General features: G+C 38.0%; 1 protein-coding gene across 7 annotated transcripts in view; it reads right to left on the reverse strand.

Annotated features, from left to right (window-relative positions):
- The window catches only part of SCMH1 (Scm polycomb group protein homolog 1), a 133860-nt gene that overhangs the window by 88854 nt on the left and 18404 nt on the right, over positions 1-26602 (reverse strand). For 5 of the 7 annotated variants that reach the window (XM_065872872.1, XM_065872865.1, XM_065872861.1 and 2 more), the window contains 2 exons: positions 23317-23551; positions 5242-5330 (listed from right to left, as the gene is read on the reverse strand). In XM_065872872.1, the coding sequence (XP_065728944.1) occupies positions 5242-5330; positions 23317-23515 (288 nt within the window). In that variant the 5' untranslated portion in view covers positions 23516-23551. Of the gene's footprint in view, positions 1-5241; positions 5331-23312; positions 23552-26602 lie in introns of those variants that run through there. The other 2 variants (XM_065872852.1, XM_065872877.1) reach the window with 2 other exon arrangements.

A 26602-nucleotide genomic window follows, 5' to 3' on the forward strand; every position in this document is an offset into this window, starting at 1 on the left:
TCACTGTCTGTTTGCTCTTTAGTTCTTCTAGGTCCTTGTTAAACGTTTCTTGTATTCTCTCCATTCTACTTCCAAGATTTTGGATCATCTTTACTATCATTTTTCTGAATTCTTTTTCAGGTAGACTGCCTATTTTCTCTTCATTTGTTAGGTCTGGTGGGCTTTTGCCTTGCTCCTTCATCTGCTGTGTGTTTCTCTGTCTTCTCATTTTGCTTAACTTACTGTGTTTGGGGTCTCCTTTTCACAGGCTGCAGGTTCATAGTTCCCGTTGTTTTTTGTGTCTGTCCCCCAGTGGCTAAGGTTGGTTCAGTGGGTTGTGTAGGCTTCCTGGTAGATGGGACTAGTGCCTGTGTTCTGGTGGATGAGGCTGGATGTTCTTTCTGGTGGGCAGGTCCACATCTGGTAGTGTGTCCTGGGGTGTCTGTGGCCTTATTATGATTTTAGGCAGCCTCTCTGCTAATGGGTGGGGCTGTGTTCCTGTCTTGCTAGTTGTCTGGCATAGGGTGTCCAGCACTGTAGCTTTCTGGTCATTGAGTGGAGCTGGGTCTTGGTGTTGAGATGGAGATCTCTGGGAGATTTTCACCATTTGATATTATGTGGAGCTGGGAGGTCTTTTGTGGACCAGTGTCCTGAACTTGGCTCTCCCACCTCAGAGGCACAGCCCTGATGCCTGGCTGGAGCACCAAGAGCCTGTCATCCACACAGCTCAGAATAAAAGGCAGAAAACAAAGAAAGAAGAAGATAAAATAAAGTAAAATAAAATAATTAAAATAAAAAATAATTTTAAAAATTTTTGAGAAAGAAAGAAACAAAGAAGAGACCAACTGAACCAAAAAACAAGTCCACCAATGATAACAAGTGCTAAAAACTATACTAAAAACAAGCAAACAAAAATGGACAGACAGAACCCTAGGACAAATGGTAAAAGCAAAGCTATACAAAATCACACACAGAAGCATACCCATACACACTCACAAAATGAGAAAAAGGAGAAAAAGTATATATATTGTTGCTCCCAAAGTTCACCTCCTCAATTTGGGATGATTCGTTGTCTATTCAGGTATTCCACAGTTGCAGGGTACATCAAGTTGATTGTGGAGATTTAATCTGCTGCTCCTGAGGCTGCTGGGAGAGATTTCCCTTTCTCTTCTTTGTTCGCACAGCTCCTGGGGTTCAGCTTTGGATCTGAACCCGCCTCTGTGTGTAAGCTGCCTGAGGGTGTCTGTTCTTCGCTAAGACAGGACAGGGTTAAAGGAGCAGCTGATCTGGGGGCTCTGGCTCACTCAGGCCAGGGGGAGGGAGAGGTATGGAACGTGGGGTGAGTCTGCGGTGGCAGAGGCTGGCGTGACGTTGCACCAGCGTGAGGCGTGCCGTGTGTTCTCCCAGGGAAGTTGTCCCTGGATCACAGGACCCTGGCAGTGGTGGGTTGCACAGGTTCCCAGGAGGGGAGATGTGGAGAGTGATGTGTGCTCTCACACAGGCTTCTTGGTCGCGGCAGCAGCAGCCTTAGCGTCTCGTGCCCGTCTCTGGGGTCTGCGCTGACAGCCACAGCTCGCACCCGTCTCTGGAGCTCCTTTAAGCAGCTCTCTTAATCCCCTCTCCTCGCGCATCAGGAAACAAAGAGGCAAGAAAAAGTCTCTTGCCTCTTTGGCAGCTCCAGACTTTTTCCCAGACTCACTACCGGCTAGCTGTGGCGCACTAGCCCCTTCAGGCTGTGTTCACGTAACCAACCCCAGTCCTCTCCCTGGGATCCACTGAAGCTGAAGCCTCAGCTCCCAGCCCCCGCCCGTCCCGGCGGGTCAGCTGACAAGCCTCTCGGGATGGTGAGTGTTGGTCAGCACCAATCCTCTGTGCGGGAACCTCTCCCCTTTGCCCTCCGCACCCCTGTTGCTGCGCTCTCCTCCGTGGCTCCGAAGCTTCCCCCCTCCGCCACCCACAGTCTCCGCCCATGAAGGGGCTTCTAGTGTGTGGAAACCTTTCCTCCTTCACAACTCTCTCCCACTGGTGCAGGTCCCATCCCTATTCTTTTGTTTCTGTTTCTTCTTTTTTCTTTTGCCCTACCCAGGTACGTGGGGGAGTTTCTTGCCTTTTGGGAGGTCTGAGGTCTTCTGCCAGCGTTCAGTAGGTGTTCTGTAGGATTGTTTCACATGTACATGTATTTCTGATGTATTTGTGGGGAGGAAGGTGATCTCCACGTCTTGCTCTTTTGCCATCTTGAAGCTCCCCTGTCAGGCAGATTCTTAACCATTGTGCCACCAGGGAAGTCCCCAATTCATACGTTAACCATTCTATATTTAGTCTTTTGGTGGATCCCCTTCAGATCATAACTGTATAGTTGACATAATTAAGTCTAAAGCTCATCTTTAAACAATACAAGAACCTCAGAATATTTAAACTACTCCTGAGTTAATAGGTGTTTGATAATTTAGTTCCATATTGTTATACTGCCAATTGATCACTTCTGTTAGTATAACTGGTTTATACAGTTATAGGCAATGGTTGATTAGTTTTACTCACATGTTAAACAATCTTTCTTCAGCAGTACTCTTTGCATCTCATTCTTACTTTCCAGTTCAATTATCTTTTATTTATTTATGGCTGCGCTGGGTCTTCATTGCTGCATGTGGGCTTTCTCTAGTTGAGTCGAGCGGGGGCTACTCTTCGTTGTGATGCATGGGCTTCTCATTGTGGTGGCTTCTCTTGTTGTGGAGCATGGGCTCTAGGTGTGTGGGCTTCATCAGTTGTGGCACATGGGCTCAGTAGTTGTGGCACACGGGCTTAGTTGCTCCCCAGCATGTGGGATCTTCCCGGACCAGGGATTGAACCCATGTCCCCTGCACTGGCAGGCGGATTGAAGTCCCCAGTTATCTTCTTCCTGAAATATACTATTCAATTGTTCTTTCAGCAGATATATTAGTATCTATTTGTATTAGTTTGCAGAAAATGTCTTGATTTTACATTCATTCTGAAATAATAGTATAAGTAGATATAAAATTCTAGGTGGACAACTATTTTTTCTTAGTTCTTTGAAGATATTATTCTGTTATCTTTTGGCTTGTACTGCTGCCGTCAAGAAATGTGCTGTCAGCTTAACTGTAATCCTTTTGAAGGTTCAGTCCACGTGGACAAGGAAGCTGTGGATATGGAGGGCTGACTGTACTATGCCATTTTATACAAGGGAGTTGAGTATGTGTGGATTTTCATATTCAGGGGGTCCTCGAACCAGTCCCCCACAGGTGCAGAACCATCCCTCACAGAGGATGACTGTATTCTGTGTGATTACTTTGCTCAGATCTTTTCTTTTGACTTTAGTTATACCATGATGTTTTAAGGTATATATTTGTCTTTATTACACACTCTGGAAAATTCTGTCATTATCTTTTCAAATATTGACTTTTCTTTATTCTTTCTAATTAATCTTTCTAGAGTTCATGCTCAGCATATATTGGACCTTCTAATAGTATTCTCTTTGTCTTTTCTCTTTAATATATTTTCCATATCTTTATCTCTCTGTACTGCACTCTGGGGAAAGTCCTTACACGTGTCTTTCAATTCTTTCTTCTCTATCTAGGTCTAAATTGCTTATATGCCTACCTAAGATTTAAAAATTTTAATGGTTAAGTTTCATTTCTAGATAGTCAATTTGTTGTTTTTTCAACTTTGTCTTTAAAAAAATAGAGGTTTGTACTTTTCTCATCTTTAAATTCTTTCTTTTCATTCCTTACTCATTTTCAAATACTTAATTTATAATCTCTATCTGATATTTCTATTATCTGAAAGTGCTTGAGGTTAGAGTCTTAATGTTTGTTGTCTACTGAAGTCTCATCATGCAGGATTTGCTTTGTGAGTTTTGCGGGCTCTGTAATTATGAACTGAACTGAACTCATCTTCAGTGGTACTTCATTTTTGGGACTTCTATGACATCTGGGTTGAAAACAACCAAACCCTCTAGAGAGGTTTTGGGTTTGCTTCTGCCAAGCACTCAGAAATATCCCATACAATTTTGGAGTTCTGAAACAACACAGACACTATATCTGAACCCTGGACTTCCATGGGGAAAGACTGTCTTATCAGAAGAGATGACTCACTTCCTACCCCTACCCATGGCCCAGGCAGAGACTCTTCCTCATCAATGCAATAGTCTTCTCACTAAGGAGTAAACATTTGAGGGATCCAATCTGATTTTTTTATGTGGCAGTCCCAGGTACATTTTTCTGCCTTGCATGGGCCCAAGGCCTCAACTTCTATCCTACTGTGGTTGTTAAAAGACAAGGTCCTTGGAAAGTAAGACTCGCAAAGCCCCTTACGGCACCTGCAGGTTCAGTACACCTAACGCTCTGCTTTTCCTTCCTCATTTTGGCCTTGGAGTTATCTTACTTTCTAGTAAGGTCAGCAAAGCCTTTAAAAGAATACTTGTTGGCCCCTTACCCCCCCATCATTTTTAGGTATTCTGCAGTGGAAGGGTTTCAAGTTGTCCAGTATACTGTATTCTGGGAACCAGGGTACTCTCAGGGTTTAGACTTAAATGGCAACATAGGCAACCCTAATTCAGTCCCCTTTACAGTAACTTTAACCTCATTAAAGATCAACTAAGAGCAGACTGATTGCTTCATCCCTCGAGAAATCAGCAAGACTGAATACAGGTTTTGGATCCCTGTTCCACCACTTACTAGTCATGCGAACTTGGGCAAGTTCCTTATTCAAATGTATTTGTTTCCTTAACTACTAAATCGAAATAATAATTCTTGCTTCATAAAGTTAACTGTGGGTATTTAAATGAGATAGCGTAGATAAACTCCAAACATACTGTAGGCACTCAAAAAATAGTCTCCTTCCTTTCTCTCTGTTTAGAATATGGACCTTATGGAACTGCATGATCTATAATAAGAATAGCTCCTTTAGATTTATACTACATTTTATATGTTTTACTAATAAAAAAAATGTTTAACTTCTTAAAACCCTATGAGGTAGACAGAATCCCACTTAACAGATGAGGTCAAAACTTACTATTGGCAGAGCTAGGACCCAAAACGCAGAAATCCTAATTTACCAGTCTAATATTTCTCTGGGGATAATTGTGGCTTTTTAAGGTACTTAAAAAATCCTTCTGCTGAACTAGTTTCTGAGAAGGCATCCTCAGGCCACATATATAATGTAGACATCAGAGGCTCAGTAATTGAAAGAATGTAAGCATTTGACCTTACGCAATTTGGAGCTGGTGATAGCTGAGGGACACTGTACCTTGTGGAAAATCCTGATGGGAGCCATCTCTGCTCCATTTAGCGTCTTCAAAAGGAACATGGGCCAAGAGGAAGCATTCAGCCGAAATCCTGCAGCAAACATAATGGGCAACAGATAAAAAATATGTCTCAAAGGGAATTGCTGAATCAAGTTTTCCCTTTGGAATCCAGCTACGCCTGCCACAACCTATGCTGTGATAGTTATAGGATCACAGATGGTTAGGGAAGGACTTAAAGGTTAAGTAGAAGAAATGCCTCATTAGACAGATGAGGAAATGAGGCATATAAGAGGGAATGTAACTTGCCCAAGGTAATGTTGCAAAGTAAGTAGTGGAGTAAAGTCCCCAACCAAGTTTCCTGAAGCCAAAACAAGTATTACACAACAAATATCATGCCTAAAAAGCTTCCCTGAAAAATACAAAATAGATTTGTGATAGGAATAACAAACACTTAGAAATGATCTAGACCATAGAGTGTGAACAGGGATATAATAATCTCTTAAGAAGAAACCAGATATGTCTGATAAATCCAAAATACAAGTAAATCTTTTTGGTTTATCTCAATGTAAACACACTCTCACTTTCTCTTTCTCGCTCTCTCTCTTTCCCTCTCTCTCTCACACACACACACATACACAGAGTACAAAACACTTTCTGATATTCATTTTTACTTAACGAAGGATCAGGCACTGATGAAAATGGAAGGGATCATCTTATCAAAAAAACCTCATTTTCCAAAAGAGTGAAAAGAAGCCTAGGGATGTTAATTGTCCATTGTCATTCTGCAATGACAAGTCAATAAGAATATACCATTTAATTAACAAACTGTAAAAATAAGATCATTATCATAGTTAAGTCTTCCAATTAGAGCTCCAAGTGCTTCCTTCAATTTGGCTTCAACCCTCTGTCCTGAGATACCAAAATCTAGTGCTTTCTGATAGTCTCCCAATCTACCTCAGCTTTCCCATTCCTGACAAAGAACAGATAGGCTGAACCAAAGCTGCAGAGAAACAGCAACAACAGTATCTGATATTACTGAGTACGTCACTGTGTGCTAGATACTGTGCCAGGCACCTTCTACCAACTATCTAATTTAATCCTCAAGACAACCCAGTAGGGGAGAAATTATCTTCATTTTATAGATGAGGAAAGAAGTATAAAGTAAACTGCTTGAGATTTCAAAGTGAGCAAATGACAAAGACAGGACTGAAATCCAGGCAATCTGACTGTTGAGCCCACACTCTTTACTACACTAAATTATCAATGTGCATGTGAAATGAAAAAGGAAGAACCAGCTTTTGGGATAAAGTATTAGTTAAGAACTATAATTAAATTAAAGGGGAGGATGTGAGAAGAGAGAAGAAAATGTAAATAAGAGAGGTGCCACCCCCACATGATTTAAACTTTTAGTCTCAAAGCTGGCTAGCCTACCAAGTGAGGTTTCCCAGGGTCAGGAGACTTCTTGGGATAGCTCATTCATAAACAATGGAGATAGCAATTCACACAGGCCTGTCAAACTGCTACCACTTCTTTTTTGCTTGCCTAGCTCTTTTTCCTTCTGTAAAAAAACCCCAAAAGACAAAAAAAACTCTAATTTTATGTGATTTGGTGGGGATGTCTACACTGGGCTCTACCTACCTGGCCATGGAATGCAAAATAATGCTATTTAAAAGCATCAGATTCCCCTAGACCAAAAGTGTATATGTATGTCCCAAGTTGGATCAACTGTTTTCTGATATGATGTGCATGTTGGAGAGAGCTTTTCTTTCTCTGAGATCATGGTTATAAGTAAGTTTGTAGATATGGCACTGCTAAAATGGAGAACATAACTGAGAATAAGGCCAATGTAGAGCAGGAGATGGAGACATGAGAGTGTTTAAAACCCTGTGTCCAGACACACTCAGCACCAGGTCTTGGGCTTCGCAGTTACATGAGTCACTAATTCCTGCCTCCTCCTATTGCCCTCCTCTAACCTGGTCTGGGTTGGGGTTTTACACTCCAAAAGAGTCTTGACTACTACTCTTCCTTTGACCATGGTACAAACAAACAGACAAACAAATTTCTCCAGAAATTCAGGTCTGGTTTGTGTGTGAGTAAAACAACTCTCTTTAGGTCAGGGAAGGGTTGAAGCAAGCCAAACCTAGTGCAGATTTGCCATGAATGATTCACTACACCTACAGATAAGGCAAAGCTGCTCTAGAGAAATGCTCCCTACACCTTCGTATAAGAGGAGAGTGGGGAGGAGTGACTGCACAATTAGAAAATTCTGATTCATGCCCTCAGTTCCCAACAACGAGAGTGCCTCACCATGTAATTCCCAATTCAATTCTTTAGAAGTGGGTTACTGAAAGGCTTCTATCTCATCTGGTACTTGAGGGAAAAAGAAATCCTCTCAGCTCTGGAAACCCTTATAATAATATTATAATAGTTAATATGTATTCAATGCTTATCATGTATTAAATACTTTACAGGCGCTTTCTCACAGGATATTTCAAATAATGCCATGAGGTGTGCACTATCATTACCCGTAGTTTGCAGATGATGAAAGAGAAACTCAGAAGAAGTAGCTTGTCCAAGGTAGTAAGTGGTAGAAACAGATTCCACTACATGACAGTCTTACTCCAAACCTCATGGTTCTTAACTACGTTTCACTATCTCCTAGCAAGTTTCTTCAAGAGTAGAAGGGCAAAGTAGAAATGCTGTCAACCCAAGGAATTACTGAGTACCTTATTCCCCTACCAAATTCAGATGTATTCACAATCTGTCTTGGGGAGTCATAAGATAGAATGTTTAAACACTGAAAGGGATTTCAGAGGCCATATAGTATGAAGGTTTTATATTGTAGATGACAAAACTGAAGTCCAGAGAGGCTAAGAAACTTGTTCATGATCACGTAAGTTGTTCCTGTAGTCAGGCTGGAGCCCCAGGACTTTCCATCTGATTCTCTTTCACTATGCTATGCTGCCGCCATAAGGAAACATTTATTACGCTCATATTATTTGCCAGCCTCCATGAGCTAAGCACTTTTAAGTGGGTTATCTCATTTAATCACTTCTACGACTCTGTGAATTTGATAAGAGAAAAGTAGCACTGGTTTTGGAGCCAGGCTCCCTAGATTCAAATCTAGCTCTGCTACTTACCTGATGTGTGATGTTTAGCAAATTATAAGACCTCTCTCTGGCTTTCATTTCCTCAACAATAAAATGGGTAAGAATAGTAACTACTTCAATGGGTTGTTCTAAGGGTTAAAATAGGTTAATACATGCGAAGCACTTAAAACGATGCCTGGTATATAGTAAGTGTTAAATGAATGCTGGCTTTTATTTTGATTATTATAGATGAAAAGACTGAGATTAGAGAAATTAAGTAAAATATCCAAGGTCGCTAAGCTAGTAAATAGCAGAGGCAGGATTTAAACCGAATTCCTCTGTCTCCAGAGCCTTCATTATTAATCAGCACATTAATGTCTTCAAATATTTAATCACTCAGTTCTACCATGCTGTCTCTCTTGGTAAAAGAACTGGAGTTGTAAATTTGTGCAAAAAGGAAGAGAAGAGTTAAAACAATAATTTGAGGGTCTCCTCAAATTAAACAATGGCTTGCAAGGAAAAGGCCAGGTGGGTAAGAAATCCTAACCTCTAGAGTGGGAGTACCTCAATGTCTGGCCACTGGTTCTCTCTTCTTGGTCCCCACTTTTTTCCCATTAACGATGACTGCCAATTTATATCTCTAACCCAAACCTCTGTCCTGAGTTTCATGCTCATATTTTCAACTGCCTCATTCTATAACTCTACTTGGATGCCAAGAGATCTCAAAATGAGTAAATCTAAAACAGAACTCTTGATTTTACTACCCCCTTTCCTCCAGTCATCTCATCTCAGTTAATGGAACCACTTATTTAAACCCAAGTGCTGAGACCAAAAAGCCTAGAAGTCACTCTTGGTTCCTCCCTTTCTATTGTCTCTCAAATACAATTAATCAGCAAGTGTTGATGGTTCTTACATCTAATATACCCTAAACCGAACCGTTCCTTACCATTCTGTATTTCTGCCCACTAACACCCTAATCTAAGTGACAGCCAAACTTTGCCCAGACTACTAAAACAGCCTTCTAACCCTTCTCTTTGCTTCTACTTTTGCCTCCCTACTGTCTATTCTCCACACAGCAACCAGAATGATATGGTTATGTTTTTAAAACTATAAATCAGATCACATCACTCTTATGCTTACATCCTATAACACAAAATAAATCTGAAGTCTTTATGTATTTAACAAAACTTACATGATACGGAACTTGCTTACTTCTTATAACTCATCTCCTGCCACACCCCTGCCTTTCATTCACTGGTCTTTCTGTTTCCCAAGTACACCAAGCTGTGTCCCTCTGCCTCAAACACCCTTCACTTTTCTCAAACCTTTGATAGTTCTTTGCTGAAATATCACCTCCTCAGAGAGGCATTCCTAGACTACCCTACCTAAAATAGCCTCCTAGATCCTGCTCCCTTCTTATTATCCTTACCTGTTATCACTGCCTAAATTTTCTTTCTTTTTTCCATGTAATGTGTATGTCTTTTCCAACCAGAATATGAGCTCCATGAGAGTTTTACTGAACAAAGGAAAAATCTCCACTTATGAAATGGGTGTCAGGAATTGATAAATGCTTTATCATGTTACCCCATTTAATCCTCAACCATGTGTGGCAAAGTTTATTAATGATGTGGCAGGTGAGGCAACTGAAACTCACGGTTAAAAGTCAAGATAAAGCAACTTACCATTGGCCACACAACTAAACTAGTAAGTGCCTGGGCTAATATTATAAAACCAGGTCTCCAATTCTAAACCCAGGCATGCTGCAAGTGTTCTGTGCTTAGCTAAGATTTCTTTTTAAAATATTTGTAAACAACGAGTCACAAAGATCTTTCATATGTTCCTAAGACTGTGGGACTACTGAATAGGTTAGGGTTCGTTTGTTTGAACTAACGGTGGTCTGAGCAAGCTCTGAACTTCAATGTAGATCAGCAGGTCTAGAATCTAATCATAGTTCATGCCCTCTGGTGGCAGGTAACAGAACAGCACTCATACCAGGAAGCACATGAATGGGCCCTACTCCTTACCCCGCCATTGTCCTATATAGTAATTCCAAGCTTTATGAAGTTATTAGACTCTATGGCTGTCAAGATGATTCCTAAATCATTCTCTCCTCCCAGAGGAGCTTTACATACATGTATACATATAAATACATGTACAGAAACATGCCACCAATTCACTGTACAACTTTGGACAACTAACTTCCCTTTCCCTATTTCTGTATTTGTCAGATGATGACACTGAACTAAAGCAGTGCTTCCAAACTGAGGTTGGGTGTGTTATCTAAATTTTACCCCAAGAGGGACAGAAACAAGAACTGGAAGAGAGGTGCTGAACAAACTGTCTTCCCTGAGGAAGAAGTGTATGTTCAGTCAGGTTGTATTTGGGAAGGACTGCTAGAATCCCTTTTGCTTCGGCCAGGATGCTGTCACCACTTCAATGCTCCGCTCTTATATACACACTCAAACACAAGCTAATTCAGATTTATTTCACTGGGGGTGGGGTTATGACTAGTCTTGAGATAGGTGTACGTATAGATGGGTCTGGCATTACTCAATGTCAGGGGCCTTGCAGAGAAGAGAGTTTGGTGAATCTTTTTAAAATTACCTGTGTAAAATGAGTATTTAAGATACCATAGTTAAAGTTACTTCTCTCTAAAATTTCATCCCCCCTCCCAAATTTTTATAAACAGAGTTTAAATTTCCATAACCATAAATGAGATACGCATCTTTTAAAATCCCCCTTTTTACTGACAGGCCCTGGAAGCTATTTAGCATAAGAGAAGACTGATCAGTGTCAGGAACATAAGAGGGTTCCTTTCAAGTCAATGTCCCACATAGACATCAGAGCACGTGACTAAGTTTGCTGAGTAGGCAGTTTATACTGGGAACCTGACACACTTGACTAGAGGCCTCACCAGAGGCCAGCTTTGCTCTAGCCTAGGGACTCTCAAACTTGGACACTGAAATCACCTGGGGAGCATTAAAGAATACATCATCCCACTCCCAGAAATTCAGATTTAATTGATCTGAGGTAAGGCCTAGGCACTGAAATTTTTGAGAGCTCTCTAGGTGATTCTAACTGGCAGCCATATTTGAGAATTAGTGATCCAGACAGCCCTGTTTAGAAGAAATAACCTCAGTGTAAGTATAGAATGGACCGGTAAAACAAGGGGATGTGAGGAAAAGGTTGACATCACCTGAGAATCATTCTACCTTTTCACCTTTTTTCTGGAGGACTCTGCAAAGTAGTAACCAATGTTCCTATGTGAACAGAACACACACACATACACACACACACAAACCACACAAGATTTTAATGGAGAAGAATGCTCTTTGGAGCAATGCTTCCCAAATACAGACCAACTGTGTTAGAGTCTCGGGAGAGCCATTTTACCATGCAGAATCCCAAGCCCCATTACCTAGAAATTCTGATTCAGCAACTCTGGGGAGAAGTCCAGAGGAGGCCTGGGGAACATGAACACACACACATATATATGTATAATCATATACATAAATTATTTAAAACTTTTTATCTTGAAAAAGTTTAAACCCAGAGAAAAGTAGCAAAAAACAATACAAGAGCAAACTATGTACCCTTCACCTAAATTCAGCAACTAATAACACTTCACCACAATTGCTTTCCATCTGTCTACACACACTTTTTCCTCTGAACTTTGTGAAAGTTAGAGACATCATGATATAGACTTCACCTCTACATACGTCAAGATATTTGTCCTCAGAACAAGGACATTCTCCTTTAGAACTGCAATATTATCATATCCAATACATTTAATTAAAAATATCTTCAGCTGTCCCCAAATCTTTATAGGTGTTTAATTTTTAAAATACATCACGGATGACATATTGCATTTGGTTGTCAAGTTTCTTTAGTCTCCTTTCATCTAGGATAGTCCAGTTGCCTTTTGTTTTTCATGAAATTGTTACTTTTGAGGAGTCTGGCCTGTTTTATAGAATGTCCCACAATTTGGATGTTTTCTGATTGTTTCCTTATGATTACATTCATGCTAAACAGTTTTGACAAAGATACTACACAAGGGATGTTGAGTACTTCTCATTTCATTGCTTCAAGCAGTACATAATGTCAGTGTGTCTAATTATTAATGATACTGAATTTGATCACTTATTAAGAAATGACTGACAGATTTCTTCATTGTAATTTCCCCTTGTAATTAATAGATAATCAGTGGGGAGAAACTTTGAGACTGTGTGAATATCCTATTCTCCAATAAGCTTTTTTTTTTTTCTTTGTTTTAGCATTCATTGATTATCTTGGTCTGAATCCATTTAAATGGTGGTTGCCGAAATGATAATTTTCTATCATTCTTTATATTTGTTAGCTGATATTCTGTAAAGAAGAACTTTCTCTGCAACTTTAATTTTTTTTTCCTGTGTATCACTAGGGACCCATGAGGCTATTATTATTGTTCTTCTATTTTTATTATTCTCTTTGATGGTCATATTTTTCCAATTTTGGCTAGTCAGAGTCCCTTTAAACTGGCTCCTGTATCCCTCTGATATGCACCCATCAATCTTTGAGACTTCTTTGATTTCTGGCATAATAAGACCTTCCAGACTCACCTTACATTTTCTCTGTTGCTCAGTCTTGGAATCAGCCATTGCTCCAAGGAGCCATGATTCCTTTCAGCGGAGAACGGGATTTAGAAATCAAATCAAGATGCTCCTATTGCTACTGAGGAGTCACTGTTTCCAGGCCTTTTCAATAGAGCTTGGAATATATACATATATATACATACATATACATATACATGTATTACCTTAGAATATATACATACATATATATTCTAAGTCAATAAGTATTATATTAATATATATTTATGTATATTTTAATACATATTAATATATACTTATAGACCTATTTTAAGTTAATAGACCTATTTTAAGTTAAGAGTTCATAACATACCTCCAATTCAAATCCTACACTGCAAGGGTTCTTCTGCATCTTTTCCATTCCATACTTGTATCTTATTTACTCATTTGCTCTATCTTCGATACATGCAAAATAGTTTCAGATTATTAGGGCAAAACCACTAACATTATTAAGAAAAAGTCAGAATTTCTTTGCAGTTCCATTTTCCTTTGAAATATGTCCCATTGCGGGTGTACTGTGAAGGTTCTGTGTTCAAGTTGTTTGAACTCTTTTTTCAATGTGGTTATGATATCCATTTGATATAGAGTTCAGTTTGTTTCTGTTTATAGTCAATTTTAGGATATGGCTTGTTCATCTTTTTGTTTTTGGTTTAATTTTATATATTAAGTAAGACATTTATATAATTCAAAAGTCAAAAGAATATAAAAGGGTATTTTTAGAGAAGTCTCACTCTCATTTCTATGCTTTCCACCCTATTCCCAGACACTCCCAATAGGGAACCTTTTCATTATTTTCTGGTTTTCACAGTTCTGTGTTTCTTTTTATAAAACTAAGTATACAAAATATATGTAAGTTCATGTACATTATATATATGTGCATGTGTGTGTATACACGTATATTTCCCCTTCTTTCTCAAAAGTAAATGGCATTAAGTACATTCACATCAATGTGTAACCATTACCACCATCCATCTCCAGAACTTTTTCATCTTCCCCAAATGAAACTCTGCCCATTAAACAGTAACTCCCCATTCCCCTCTCCCCTTTCCCAGCTCCTTGCAACCGCCATTCTATTTTCTGTCGCTATGAATTTGCCTATATTCGGTACCTTGCATAAGTGGAATCATACAGCATTTGTCATTTTGTGCCTGGCTTATTTCATTTATAATAGCATAATATCTTTAAGATTCATCCACATTGTAGCATGTGTCAGAATCTCCTTACTTTTTAAAGCTGAATAATATTCCACTGTGTGTATATACCACATTTTATTTATCCATTCTTCTGTCAATGGACACTTGGGTTGTTTTGACCTTCTGGATATTGTGAATAATGCTGCTAAATATAGGTGTCCCAATATCTCCTTCAGTCCCTGCTTTCTATTCTTTTGCCTATCTACCCCAAAGTGGAATTGCTAGATCACATGTAATTCCGTTTTTAACTTCTTTGAGGAAACATATTGTTTTCCTTAGTGGCTGTACCATTTTACATTCCCAATACACAATACACATGGTTCCAATTTCTCCACATCCTCACCAACCCTTGCTACTTTCTATTTATTTGATAATAGCCATCCTAATGGGTGTGAAGTATTACCTCATTGTGTTTTTGATTTGTATTTCCCTAAATGATTACTGATGCTGAGCATTTTTTCATGTGCTTATTGGCCACGTGTATATCTTCTTTAGAGAAATGTCTATTCAAGTCCTTTGCCTATTTTTTAATCAGGTTGTTTATTTGCTGTTGTTCAACTGAAGGAGTTTAAAAAAATATATTCTGGATATTAACCCCTTACCAGATATATGATTCGCAAATATTTTCTCCCATTCCATAAGTTCCCTTTTCACTCCGTTAAAAGTGTCCTTTGATAAACAAAATTTAAAATTTTGATGCAGTCAAATTTAACTATTTTTTTTGTTGTTGCCTGTGCTTTTGGTGTCGTATCCAAAAATCACTGCCAATTCCAACATCATGAAGCTTTTCCCCTATGTTTTCTTCTAAGAGTTTTACCTCCTACATTTAGGTTGTTGATCCATTTTGAGTTAGTTATTGTATAATGGTATAAGGTAAAGGTCCAACTTCATTCTTTTGCATGTGGATATCCAGTTTTCTCAATACTATTTGTTGAATCGGACATGTGATTTTGAAAAAATAATAGCTTTAGTGAGATGTAACTCAATTTATGTTTTTAAATATCCGATTCAGTGGTTTTTAGAGTTATGAAACATCATTCTATCTAATTTTAGAACATTTTCATCACTCCTCCAAAAAGAAAACCCGTATCTATTAGCTGCCACCCCCCACTGTCCCTTCAACCCAATCCCTGGAAACCACTAACCTACTCTCTGCCCTTTTGGATTTTCCTATTTTCTCCCATCGTGTGGGCTGTCTTTTCACTTCCTTGATAGTGTCTTTGGAAGCACAAAAGCTTTTAATTTTGAAGCCCATCTATCTAGTTTTTCTTCTGTTGTTTGTGCTTTCGGTGCCATATCTAAGAAACCACTGCCTAATCCAAGGTCGTGAAGATTTACTCCCATGTTTTCTTCTAAGAGTTTTATAGTCTTAGCTCTTACATTTAGGTCTATTATCCACTTGGAGTCAATTTTTGTATATGGTGTGGAGGTGGGGTCCAACTTCATTCTTTTGTATGTAGATATCCAGTTGTCCCTGTGCCAGCTGTTGAAAACCCCTACTGACTTATCTTGGCACCCTTGTTGAAAACCAACCGAGCATAAATGTATGGGTTTATTTCTGGACTCTCAAATCTAATCCTCTTATCTATAAGTCTATGTTCAATTTATGCCAGTACCACAATGTCTTGAGTACTGTTGCTTTGTAGTAAGTTTTGAAATCGAGAAATGTGAGTCCTCAGTAGTGTGCTGATTTTTGCTGAAGTTCATGACTTTCTTCCTTAGCTATTTTAATATGGTGAAGTCCATTAATGATATCTCTGAAGTTAAATATTCTTTTCATTCCCAGAAAAAAAACACTACTTTGTCTTGATGAATTATTGCTGTAAATATGTTGAACTCTAATTCCTAATATTTTATTTAGGTGTTTTGTAATAATATTCACACGAGGCTGTGTGTATGTGTGTGTGCACGTGTGTGTGTTTAAATCAGGTTTAAGTATCCAAGTTCTACCTGCTTCATAAAAGAATTTGGATATTTTCCTTTTTCTATGATCTAGAAGTGCACTGTCTAGTACGGTAGCCACCAACCACATTGGTTTTTAACTTTAAATTATAATTAAAATAAAATGTTCAATTCTTTAGTTGCGGTAGACACATTTCAAGTGCTCTACAGACACATGTGGTTGGTGACTACCATACTGGACAGCAAAGACATAAAACATTTCCATCATCACAGAAAGTTCTGTTGGGTATCACTGACGTACAACAACTTAAGTAGCATTGAGATTATCTGGTCTTCAAGGTTTTGTAGGATTTCCCTCTAAAATAATCTGCATGCAGTACTTTGATGTAAGTGCTTTGAAAACATATGTGATGCTCCTAGGGTCAATTTTGACAAACAGTATTTTCTTATTTCATCTAGCTTTCCTAGTTTACATAGGGCTATTCCCCGCCTTTGTCATTTCTACTTTTGTATATCTGTGCTTATTCTTTTTTTTCTTTATTAGGCTAACTAGTGGTTTGTTATTTTGTTGAGGTTTCCTCCAAAGACACAGTATTTTGATTTACTGCTTTTCTATTTTCTACCACATTAATCTCTTTCTATCTTTATTTTTTCTTCTACTTAGTTCTCCCTTGTATTTGCTTTGGAGTGTAACTTTTTCTAGCTGCTTTAATTGGGAATTTAAATTCGTAATATTTATCCTTTCATTTTTCTTTATGTCAGGTATTTAAGGCTATAAATTTTCTTCCAACCACTGCTTTAATTATATCTCAAAATTCTGATGTGATGTTTATTATCATTATGTTTTAGGAATTTTAAAATTTTGGTTTATATTTCCATTTTTCAAACAAAAGTTGTTTAAAGAGTTTTAAATTTCAACGTGGAAGGGCATTTACCAGGGTATAAAGTTTGATATGCATACATATATACACACACACACACATATGATCTATCTTATTCATTAAAGTCTTCAACCCTTTACTTTTTTTGTCCTCTTGGCCTGTCTTGTCTTGAGAGAGGTGTGTTAATTCTCCTACTAATGTGTTTGTCTATGTCTCCTTGCATCTACCATAATTTCTATTTTTATTAATTCTACTATGTCTAATAACAGAATTGTAACCTCTGCTATTATATTTTTTTAAGTTCCTTCATATATCCTTGATCATCCTTTTATTTTTAGCTGTTCTGACTCACTTTACTTTAGGTATGTCTCCTGTACAGAGTATAAAGTTGGGTTTGACTTTGAGCACCAATCTGAAATATTTTTCTTTTAATAGGTGAGTTTAAACCATTTACATTTATTAATATAAATTACACATTTGGCCTCAACTCTGTCACATTATGCTTTATTTACTGCGTTCTCCATATTAGTTCATCTCTTTGTGTCATCTGTTTCTTGATCTTTTTGTTCCTTTGGTATTTAGGAAGTTCTGGAATTTTGTTTTAGTAGTTACCTTTATACTAACATATGTTATAATGTCCTTAATTCCCTTATTTCCTCACTTAGGCTTCTACTATTTGGTTTATCAGTTTTAAGTGATACCCGGGACCCCATCTACAGATACGACAGGAGGAAAGGGGCTTGCTTTCTGGCTGCATCGTGTTGGCTTGGCAGGCTCCTGCAGCACCCCATCTTCCCTATGGCCCAGGTCCGGGAGCACAGGGCAGCCCGTAGCAGCACCACCCTCCCCATCTTAAGTGGTTCTGTAGAAGAGTTTCTCTAGAGACACACCTCTCCATGAACAGCTTTCTCAGCACCCTGGAGGACAGAGTTCTAGCAAGTTCCACTGCTGTGGCACCACAGTGATTTCTCTCATCCAGTGAGCCACAGCTGTGCCCCCTCCAACAAGGTCTACATCTCAGCCCTGAGATGGGGGAAGGGAGGCTCTTCCTTGGGCCCTCTATCTCTGCCCCAGTGTTGTGGCTTCTCCTTATGTCTGCTCTTCTTATATTCTTTAGAGTTCTCTTGCCTTTTGACTAGCCAATCCCTCACTCCAATCCTCTATTACAGTTAACATGTATATTAAACTTTCTGTGCTTAAACTGCTGTGTGGGTTCTCTTTCTTTACTGGACCCAGACTGATACCATACTATTCTACTCTTGTCCCTACCTTTGTTTTTGTCTTAGATTGATCACCTGTTGTTTGGATGGAGCTCTTTCCATAATTGATTCCTTAGGAAGGGCTTGGGGTCGCAGTATTTCCTGAGTTCTTGCATGCTGAAAACTCTTTCAGTATAATCTCAGGACTTGAAAAAACAGCTTGTCTAGATATAAAACCTGTCTTTTCATTTTCTTTCCTTGAATTTCTTAAAAATGCTGCTCCACTTAGTCTTGCTTTGTATTTTGCTGTTGAGAAGTATGATGCAAACCTGACTTTCTTTCCCTTGTGAGTAATTTGGCCTTGTTGCTGGAGGCTTAGATGAATTTTTCTTTATTCTTAGAGTATAATAGTTGTACTAGAATATGTCTTAGAGTTGACCAATCTAGATCAATTTTTCCAGGAATAAGGTAGGCCCTTTCAATATGAAGGTTTAGGTGTTCCTTAATTTTTGGAAAATTTTCTTATATTACAATTTTAAGTATTAATTCTGTTTATCTTCTTCAGGGACTCCAAATATATATGTACACATACATATACACATTGGATCTTTGTTATGTTCTATACCTAACAGTTCCTTTCTGATACTTTTAAACCTTCTCTAATATTTATTTTTATTTCTCTTCTCAATGTCCCTTATTATATTTCCAGTTGAATCTATTGTCCCAGTGGGTACCCTGGAATTCAGTCTTAAACTGAGATTATTTTTCTTTCAATTTTTTTCTTGAGTTTGAACAATTCTATTTTCACATCTTCCTGTCTATTGTGCATTTCTAGTCTGACTTAGAATTTTTGATTCAAGGTATTTTTTCATATCTGTCAATACTTATTTGAGATGGGTTATTGTACAACACTTTTCCTCTGGCTACTCACTGATTTTGGCTGTAGAATTTTCAATAGTTAAAATGGTTTTATCCTCTACTTCTGTTTTTCTTCACGTAGAAGCTTTTTATAGATGTTGACTGCTGTTTCCTAATCCTTTGAAATGTCTTATATTTTCCTGGGCTTGCAAAAAACAGGATGTTCCATTTTGGCAGGGATCTTGGGTCATGAGTTTTCTGTTGGCATAGTGAAATGCAGTTTCTTTAGTAGATGAGCCTATTTGGGATGGGATGGGAAGGTTTGTATGTCTTTTGATTTTATGATTCTCTTTTGTTCCTGCATAACTCTAAATCACTACCCATGGTTTCCTTCTTTTCCTTCAATATTATAGCTACCTCTCCCACAAAGGTAGCTGTCTTCCCAAGACTGCTATCTCTCGTCCCTCACTCTTTTAATTCACTCTCTTTCTTCTGATTCTCCAGTAGCCAAGGCTCTAATCAAGTAGCTCTTAGCTCTCTTTCAGTATTTCCCACTCTGGATGGGACTGTCTTTTTCTGGGGGTGATTTTGGCTGTGTTAGGCTCCCATTGCCCTCTCCCTTTTTAATGCAGTTTCTACCTACATAAAACTCTTCATTCTGGTATGGAGTGGGTACTAGCTCTAGTGGTTTCAGATCTTTATATCTGAACATGCAGACAACATGTTACTGAAATCTGTGCTATTCTTTTTTTTTTTTAACATCTTTATTGGAGTATAATTGCTTTACTATGGTGTGTTAGTTTCTGCTTTATAACAAAGTGAATCAGCTATACATATATATATATATATATATATATATATATATATATCCCTATATCCCCTCCCTCTTGTGTCTCCCTCCCTCTCACCCTCCCTATCCCACCCCTCTAGGTGGTCACAAAGCACCGAGCTGATCTCCGTGTGCTATGCGGCTGCTTCCCACTACCTATTGGTTTTACATTTGGTAGTGTATATATGTCCATGCCACTCTCTCACTTTGTCCCAGCTTACCCTTTCCCCTCCCTGTGTCCTCAAGTCCATTCTCTAGTAGGTCTGCGTCTTTATTCCCATCCTGCCCCTAGGTTCTTCATGACCATTTTTTTTTCTTTTAGATTCCATATATATGTGTTAGCATATGGTATTTGTTTTTCTCTTTCTGACTTCACTCTGTATGACAGACTCTAGGTCCATCCACCTTACTGCAAATAGCTCAATTTCGTTTCTTTTTATGAAATGGGGAAAACCCTTTTTATGGCTGAGTAATATTCCATTGTATATATGTGCCACATCTTCTTTATCCATTCATCTGTCGATGGACACTTAGGTTGCTTCCATGTCCTGGCTATTGAAAATACAACTGCAATAAACATTGTGGTACATGACTCATTTTGAATTATGGTTTTCTCAGGGTATATGCCTAGTAGTGGGATTGCTGGGTCGTATAGTAGTTCTATTTTTAGTTTTTTTTTTTTTTTTTTTTTTTTTTTTTATGTGTTACGCGGGCCTCTCACTGTTGTGGCCTCTCCCGTTGCGGAGGACAGGCTCCGGACGCGCAGGCTCAGCGGCCATGGCTCACGGGCCCAGCCGCTCCGCGGCATGTGGGATCCTCCCAGACCGGGGCACGAACCCGTGTCCCCTGCATCGGCAGGCGGACTCTCAACCACTGCGCCACCAGGGAAGCCCTATTTTTAGTTTTTTAAGGAACCTCCATACTGTTCTCCATAGTGGCTATATCAATTTACATTCCCATCTGTGGTATTCTTGACTCCTGGTTATGTTTAGGCATGAGTTATGGGTGGTTTGATTTTCTTTCCTTTTTGATCTGTATGTTTCTGGAGAATTTATGGAAAGATTTTGATTTAGATGGTCACCATTATCCCTGGGAACGTACATTTTTAAATAGCCTATCAAGATGCTTCTAAACAGTGATTCATAAAGTAGGTTGAGAATCTTACGGTACTATGCAGCTACAAAAAGGAATGAGGAACATCTTCATACAACTAAGAAGTCATCTTTAGGATATACTGCTAAATGAAAAAAGATTGAGGAAAGTATGTATAATATGCTGTCATTTATATAAGAAGACAGGGAATACACCCACACTCACACGGATATATCTGCTTAGTTTTTTAAAAATGGAGTATAAACTATTAAATTAAAAGAAAGTGGTTACCCTATAGCAGAAGAAAGGGATAAGGTGAAGGGGATTTCTCTGAATATACTGTTTTATAGATTTCACTTTAAGAATGATTTATATATATATATGATGCCAAAGATGGGATAATTCAAGAATCAATAAGGACAGTTAGTGCAAGGAGTGAAACACATCAGTTATATATGAATCTTTGAGTTTATGATACTAAACAACAACAACAACAATAACACTGCCCATAAATAATTTTGGAGGATGATGGTAATCCAGTTTATTATTTTGAAAATTGGTAAATAAAGAAAAGAATCAAGCATTTAAACTGTCTTTCCTGCATGAACTGTACTTTAGGATAACCAAATAGTTGATGAAAGTTTATTTTAACAGACATGTTCCATTTGATTTATGTGGACTGAATGATAATATTAAAATTTCCCATTTTGCAACCATAATGAAGTGATGGGTCTAAATCAGGGGTCAGCAAACTATAGCCAGAAGGCTGGCCACCTGTTTTTGTAAATAAAGCTTTATTGGAGCACATCCTTGCCCATTTGCTTATGTATCGTCTATGGCTGCTTTCACATTACAAGGACAAAGATGACTAGTTACAACAGAGAAGGTATGGCCCATAAGCATGAAATATTTACTATCTGACTCTTTAAGAAAATCTGTCAACCCCTGCTCTAGACCACAAGCAGTAATGGCTACTACATCATAAAATGAGAGACAACAACCAGACTATATATGCTTCCTAATAAAGACCACCATCTATGAAATATTCTTATGAAAAAATTGAACCTTAACCTGATCAAGCCTCTAGATCTAGTTACCAATTTCTAGGAAGAGAGGACAGAGAAACATGTTAAATGATACCACAGAGATACAATCAGCAAAATCTAATTGTGGGAATTTTTTAAAGACAAATGACTCAGGTTTTTCAACAAATAAATTGCAAGAAAAAATAAGAGAGAGAAGAAGAACCCATAGACTAAAAGAGACATAAGGGACATATCAACCAACTGCAATATGTTGATTTTATTTGGATCCTGATTCAAAGAAAATGGAATAAAGAGAGAGAGAAAGAGGGAGACAGACAGACAGATAGACAGACAGTAGGGAAAATTTAAACATTGAGTAAATATTCGTTGATATTAAGGAATTATCATTATTTACATGTGATAATGTTATTATGATTATGCTTTTAAAATATTAACTATGAGAGATACATACTAAATATTTAACAATAAAATACTATGTTTAGGCAATCGGGCAGGAGCAGGCAGGGAGTGTGTATAGGTACAAAGAAAACAAGATTGACTATCAAGGATAAGGGATACATGGACATTCACTGTGCTATTTTTCCTACTTTTGTATACATTTGAAAGTTTACATTACAAATAATTTTTTTTAATGGAGGAAAATGTTAAATAACCACCTGGGGAGGTCTTTCAAATGATACTGTCCTCTAATGTTCATTTAATTTAGCACAGCCTCCTGAAGGGAACATAGCCTATAACCCATCTCTCTCTATCCTCTGTTGAGACTCACTGCAATAGTGATTAGTAGTAACTGATGAGATGGGCTAAATCATTCAGGTATATTGAGGCAAAAAAAGGTGAATCTGATCCTGAGGATAAAAATACAGTGGGGTTATTAGTTTAAGTAAAATAATGCATTTTACTTAATAACTGACTCAAAGTGAGAAAATTCCAAGGACCAAGTAAAAATTTAGGGGAAAGGAGATAATGGATCTTTGTAATAGTCATCCTTTCTACTGGGAGATTTTTCTCTCACTTCCTGTTAGGATTTGGTGAAAAGTCTATGGTTTTTTGAGGCAAGTTAAACGTCCAGATCTCCTTCCATTCTTTTTCTCAGGGTAAAGGGGAAGTGACAAAGAAGGATGAAATGTGTGGTTTCTTGTTAGAAAAAGAAGAGCTTGAGAGAAGCTTGGATATCATAAGTTAATGTAGAATGGATAGGTCCAGATTTTTCAGGTCATTTCATTTTAGGTGGGCCTTTTCCTTTGGACCATACGAAAAAGAAGGGGTAGGCAGAGGACCTTATGTTTTCCTTTAACAGGATGTACAATTTGGGGAAGATAACTAATGGGCTAGGGAGAGCTTGGGTCTAGTTACTCACCCAGCGGAGGCTGCAGCATACCCCCATTCTTCTCACAATTCCCGATAGGCTGGATTTCAGCTGAGTCAACCAGACGCCAGAAGTCATTCTTGTTGTCGCTGCCATCAAGGCGAAGGCGGAGGCGAGCGCCTGTCAGTCCAACTACTGTGGCAATACAGGTAGATGTGGTGTTCCTGGGATCCTGTGCTTCCAATTTCATACTGATCTTGAACTCGTTGCTTGGAGGTGTGTAGGACTGAGGAGAACAAGCCATGGGGATTAGGCAAACTAAGAATAAACGGCATTTTCAGTAAGGATATTAAGAGACGGAACCTGAAAGTTTATGCTTTGGACTCAAACTGGTTACAGCTGGGTCAGGAACAACCCCCTTGAATTATTCCCTAATACTTAGGAAGGGTTTCATACAAAATAAACACTGAAATGTAAAATGAAAGGGAAAAAAATTACTTTCCACTGAAGCATCAAATATTGACTCACCAGTAAGAAAAGGACAAGAATGTCTCAAGTGGCCCTTGCTTAAATGCTGTTTTTCATCCTATCGTCTCCAAATCCTTAACCCTCCAGGTGTTCTTAACATTTTCTTTTTAGAAATCATCCTATTAAACTATCATATCCTTAGTGTCTCTTCATGGAGCACTTCAGTGTATTGGTTTGTATGTCTACCACACAGACTAACCATTGGCAGTTGATTTTTTTTCTTACTTTGACATTAACTTATAAATCAATTCCTATTTTTTAAAACAACTTTTAGTTATAACTGACATACAATAAACTACACACTTTGGTAAGTACCGACATATGCATACACTCATGACACCATATACATCACGTACACCCTGGAAAACATCACCACAACCAAGATAAGGAACATGGACGCACTCTCAAGTCTTGCATATCCTTTTATAATCTCTCTGTCTAGCTCTTCCCAGACCCCTCTTTCCAGGCAAACATTGCTTTACTTTCTATCAGTGTAGACTGGTTTGCATTTCTAGACTTAAATGGAACCATAGAGAATATACTTTTTGGGGGTCTACTTTCTTCCACTCAGCATTAACTATTCTGATATTCATCCATTTGTTGAATGTATCAATAATTCGTTACTTTTTTGTTAAGACCACATTTTTTTAGAGCAGTTTTAGGTTCAAAACTTAGCAAAATTGAGAGGAAGGTACAGAGCTTTCCCATAAACATCCTGCCGTAACAGGTGCAGAGTCTCCCCTATTATCAACATCCCCTACCACATTTGTTAAAACTGATGAACCGACACTGACACATCATAATCACCCAAAGTCCACAGTTTACATTAGGGTTCTCCCTTGGTGTTGTATATTCTATGAATTTGGTCTAATGGAGACATGTATCCATCATTATAGGATCATACAAAATAGTTTAACTGCACTAAAAATCCTCTGTACTTTGCCTACTCATCCACTCAGTCACTGGCAACAACTGATCTTTTTACTGTCTCCATAGTTTTGCCTTTTCCAGAATGTCATATGGTTGGAATCATACAGTACATAGCTTTTTCAGATTGGCTTCTTTCCCTTAGTAAGCTGCATTTAAGCTTCCTCTATGTCTTTTCATGGCTTGATAGCTCATTTCTTTTTAGGGCTGAATAATATTCCATTGTCTGGCTATACCACAGTTTATTTATCCATTCACCTACTGAAGAACATCTTGGTTGCTTCCAAGTTTTGGAAATTATGAATAAAGCTGCAATAAACATCCATATATATATATATACAGGTTTTTGTGTGGACATAAATATTCGACTCCTTTGGGTAAATACCAAGAAATGCAATTGCCAGATTGTACGGTAAGAGTATGTTTAGTTTATATAAGAGATCACCAAACTGTCTTACAAAATGTCTGCAACATTTTGCATTCCCACAAGCAATGAATGAGAATTCCTATTGCTCCACATCCTTGCCAGAACTTGGTGTTATCAGTGTTCTGGATTTTGGCGATACAATACGTATGCAGTGGTGTCTCACTGTTGTTTTAATTTGCATTTCTCTGATGACATATGATTTAGAACATCTTTTTTATGCTTTTTTGTCATCTGCCAATCTTCTTTGGTGAGGTGTCTGTTAACATCTTTGGCCCATTTTTTGAGTTATTTTTTTATTTCGAGTTTTTAAGTGTTCTTTGTATATTTTGGATAACAGTCCTTTGTCAGACATGTCTTTTGCAAATATTTTCTCCCAGCCTGTGGCTTGTCTCCTCGTTCTCTTGACAGTGTTTCATAGCGCAGAAGGTTTTATGTTAATGAAGTCCAGCTTATCAATTATTTTTTCATGAACTGTGCCTTTGGTGTTGTATCTAAAAAGTCACTGCCATAGACAAGGTCATCTTGGTTTTCTCCTATGTTATCTTCTAGGAGCTTTATAGTTTTGTGTTCTACACTTAAGTGTGTGGTCTATTTTGAATTAATTTTTGTGAAGGGTGTAAGATCCATATATAAATTCCCTTTTTTTTTTTGCATGCAGTTGTCCAGTTGTTAAGACCTTTGTTGAAAGGACAAACTTTGCTCCACTGTATTGGCATTGTTCCTTTGTCAAAGATAGGTTGACTATATTTTTATGAGACTATTTCTGGGCTCTCTATTCTGTTCCGTTTACCTATCTGTTTCTTCTTTTGCTAACACCACATTCCCTTTTTTTTTTTTTTGAGAATTTTAAGCCTTTTAATTAAAACATTAGAAAACTTAAATGCATAATAAATACAACAACTATTTGATCATTTAAGGGGATCTTAATTTCTATCAAAGAGCATTTCTTTAAACACAACTACTAAAATTTGTAGGCAAGGACATGTGTACTCCTTTCTACCCTAACCATCAAATCTGTGATATGTGAATAGGACAGTCTTTGGGAGGGAACATGTGTCAAAGGGAAAAACGCAGCACAGGAAAAACAACAATAAAATAGGTCCAAATAACCTATGTTAGTACAGCTGATACTTCATATTTGTACTACATTTTATAGTTTATGAAGTGTTTTCCATTCATTAGATTATATAATCTTCACAACTCTTTAAGGTAAACTTGTATTGTCCCTGCTGTACCCTTAAGGAAACCACAGCTGGAAAAAATTAAGTAAACTATAGATTATTAAAAGTATTTATAAACAATTATTACTTCAATTATATTGTTAAGAACTGATGTTCTTAAAAGAAAATGCAAGAAGGCCAATGTCTCCTGTCAATCTATGAATTTTCAAAAAAAAAAAACAAACTTTCAGGGATAATAGCCCATTAAGGAAATGGTAAACATGTAGCTACTAAT

Source organism: Phocoena phocoena, chromosome 1 (assembly GCF_963924675.1).
Source record: "Phocoena phocoena chromosome 1, mPhoPho1.1, whole genome shotgun sequence".
NCBI classification, from domain to species: domain Eukaryota; kingdom Metazoa; phylum Chordata; class Mammalia; order Artiodactyla; family Phocoenidae; genus Phocoena; species Phocoena phocoena.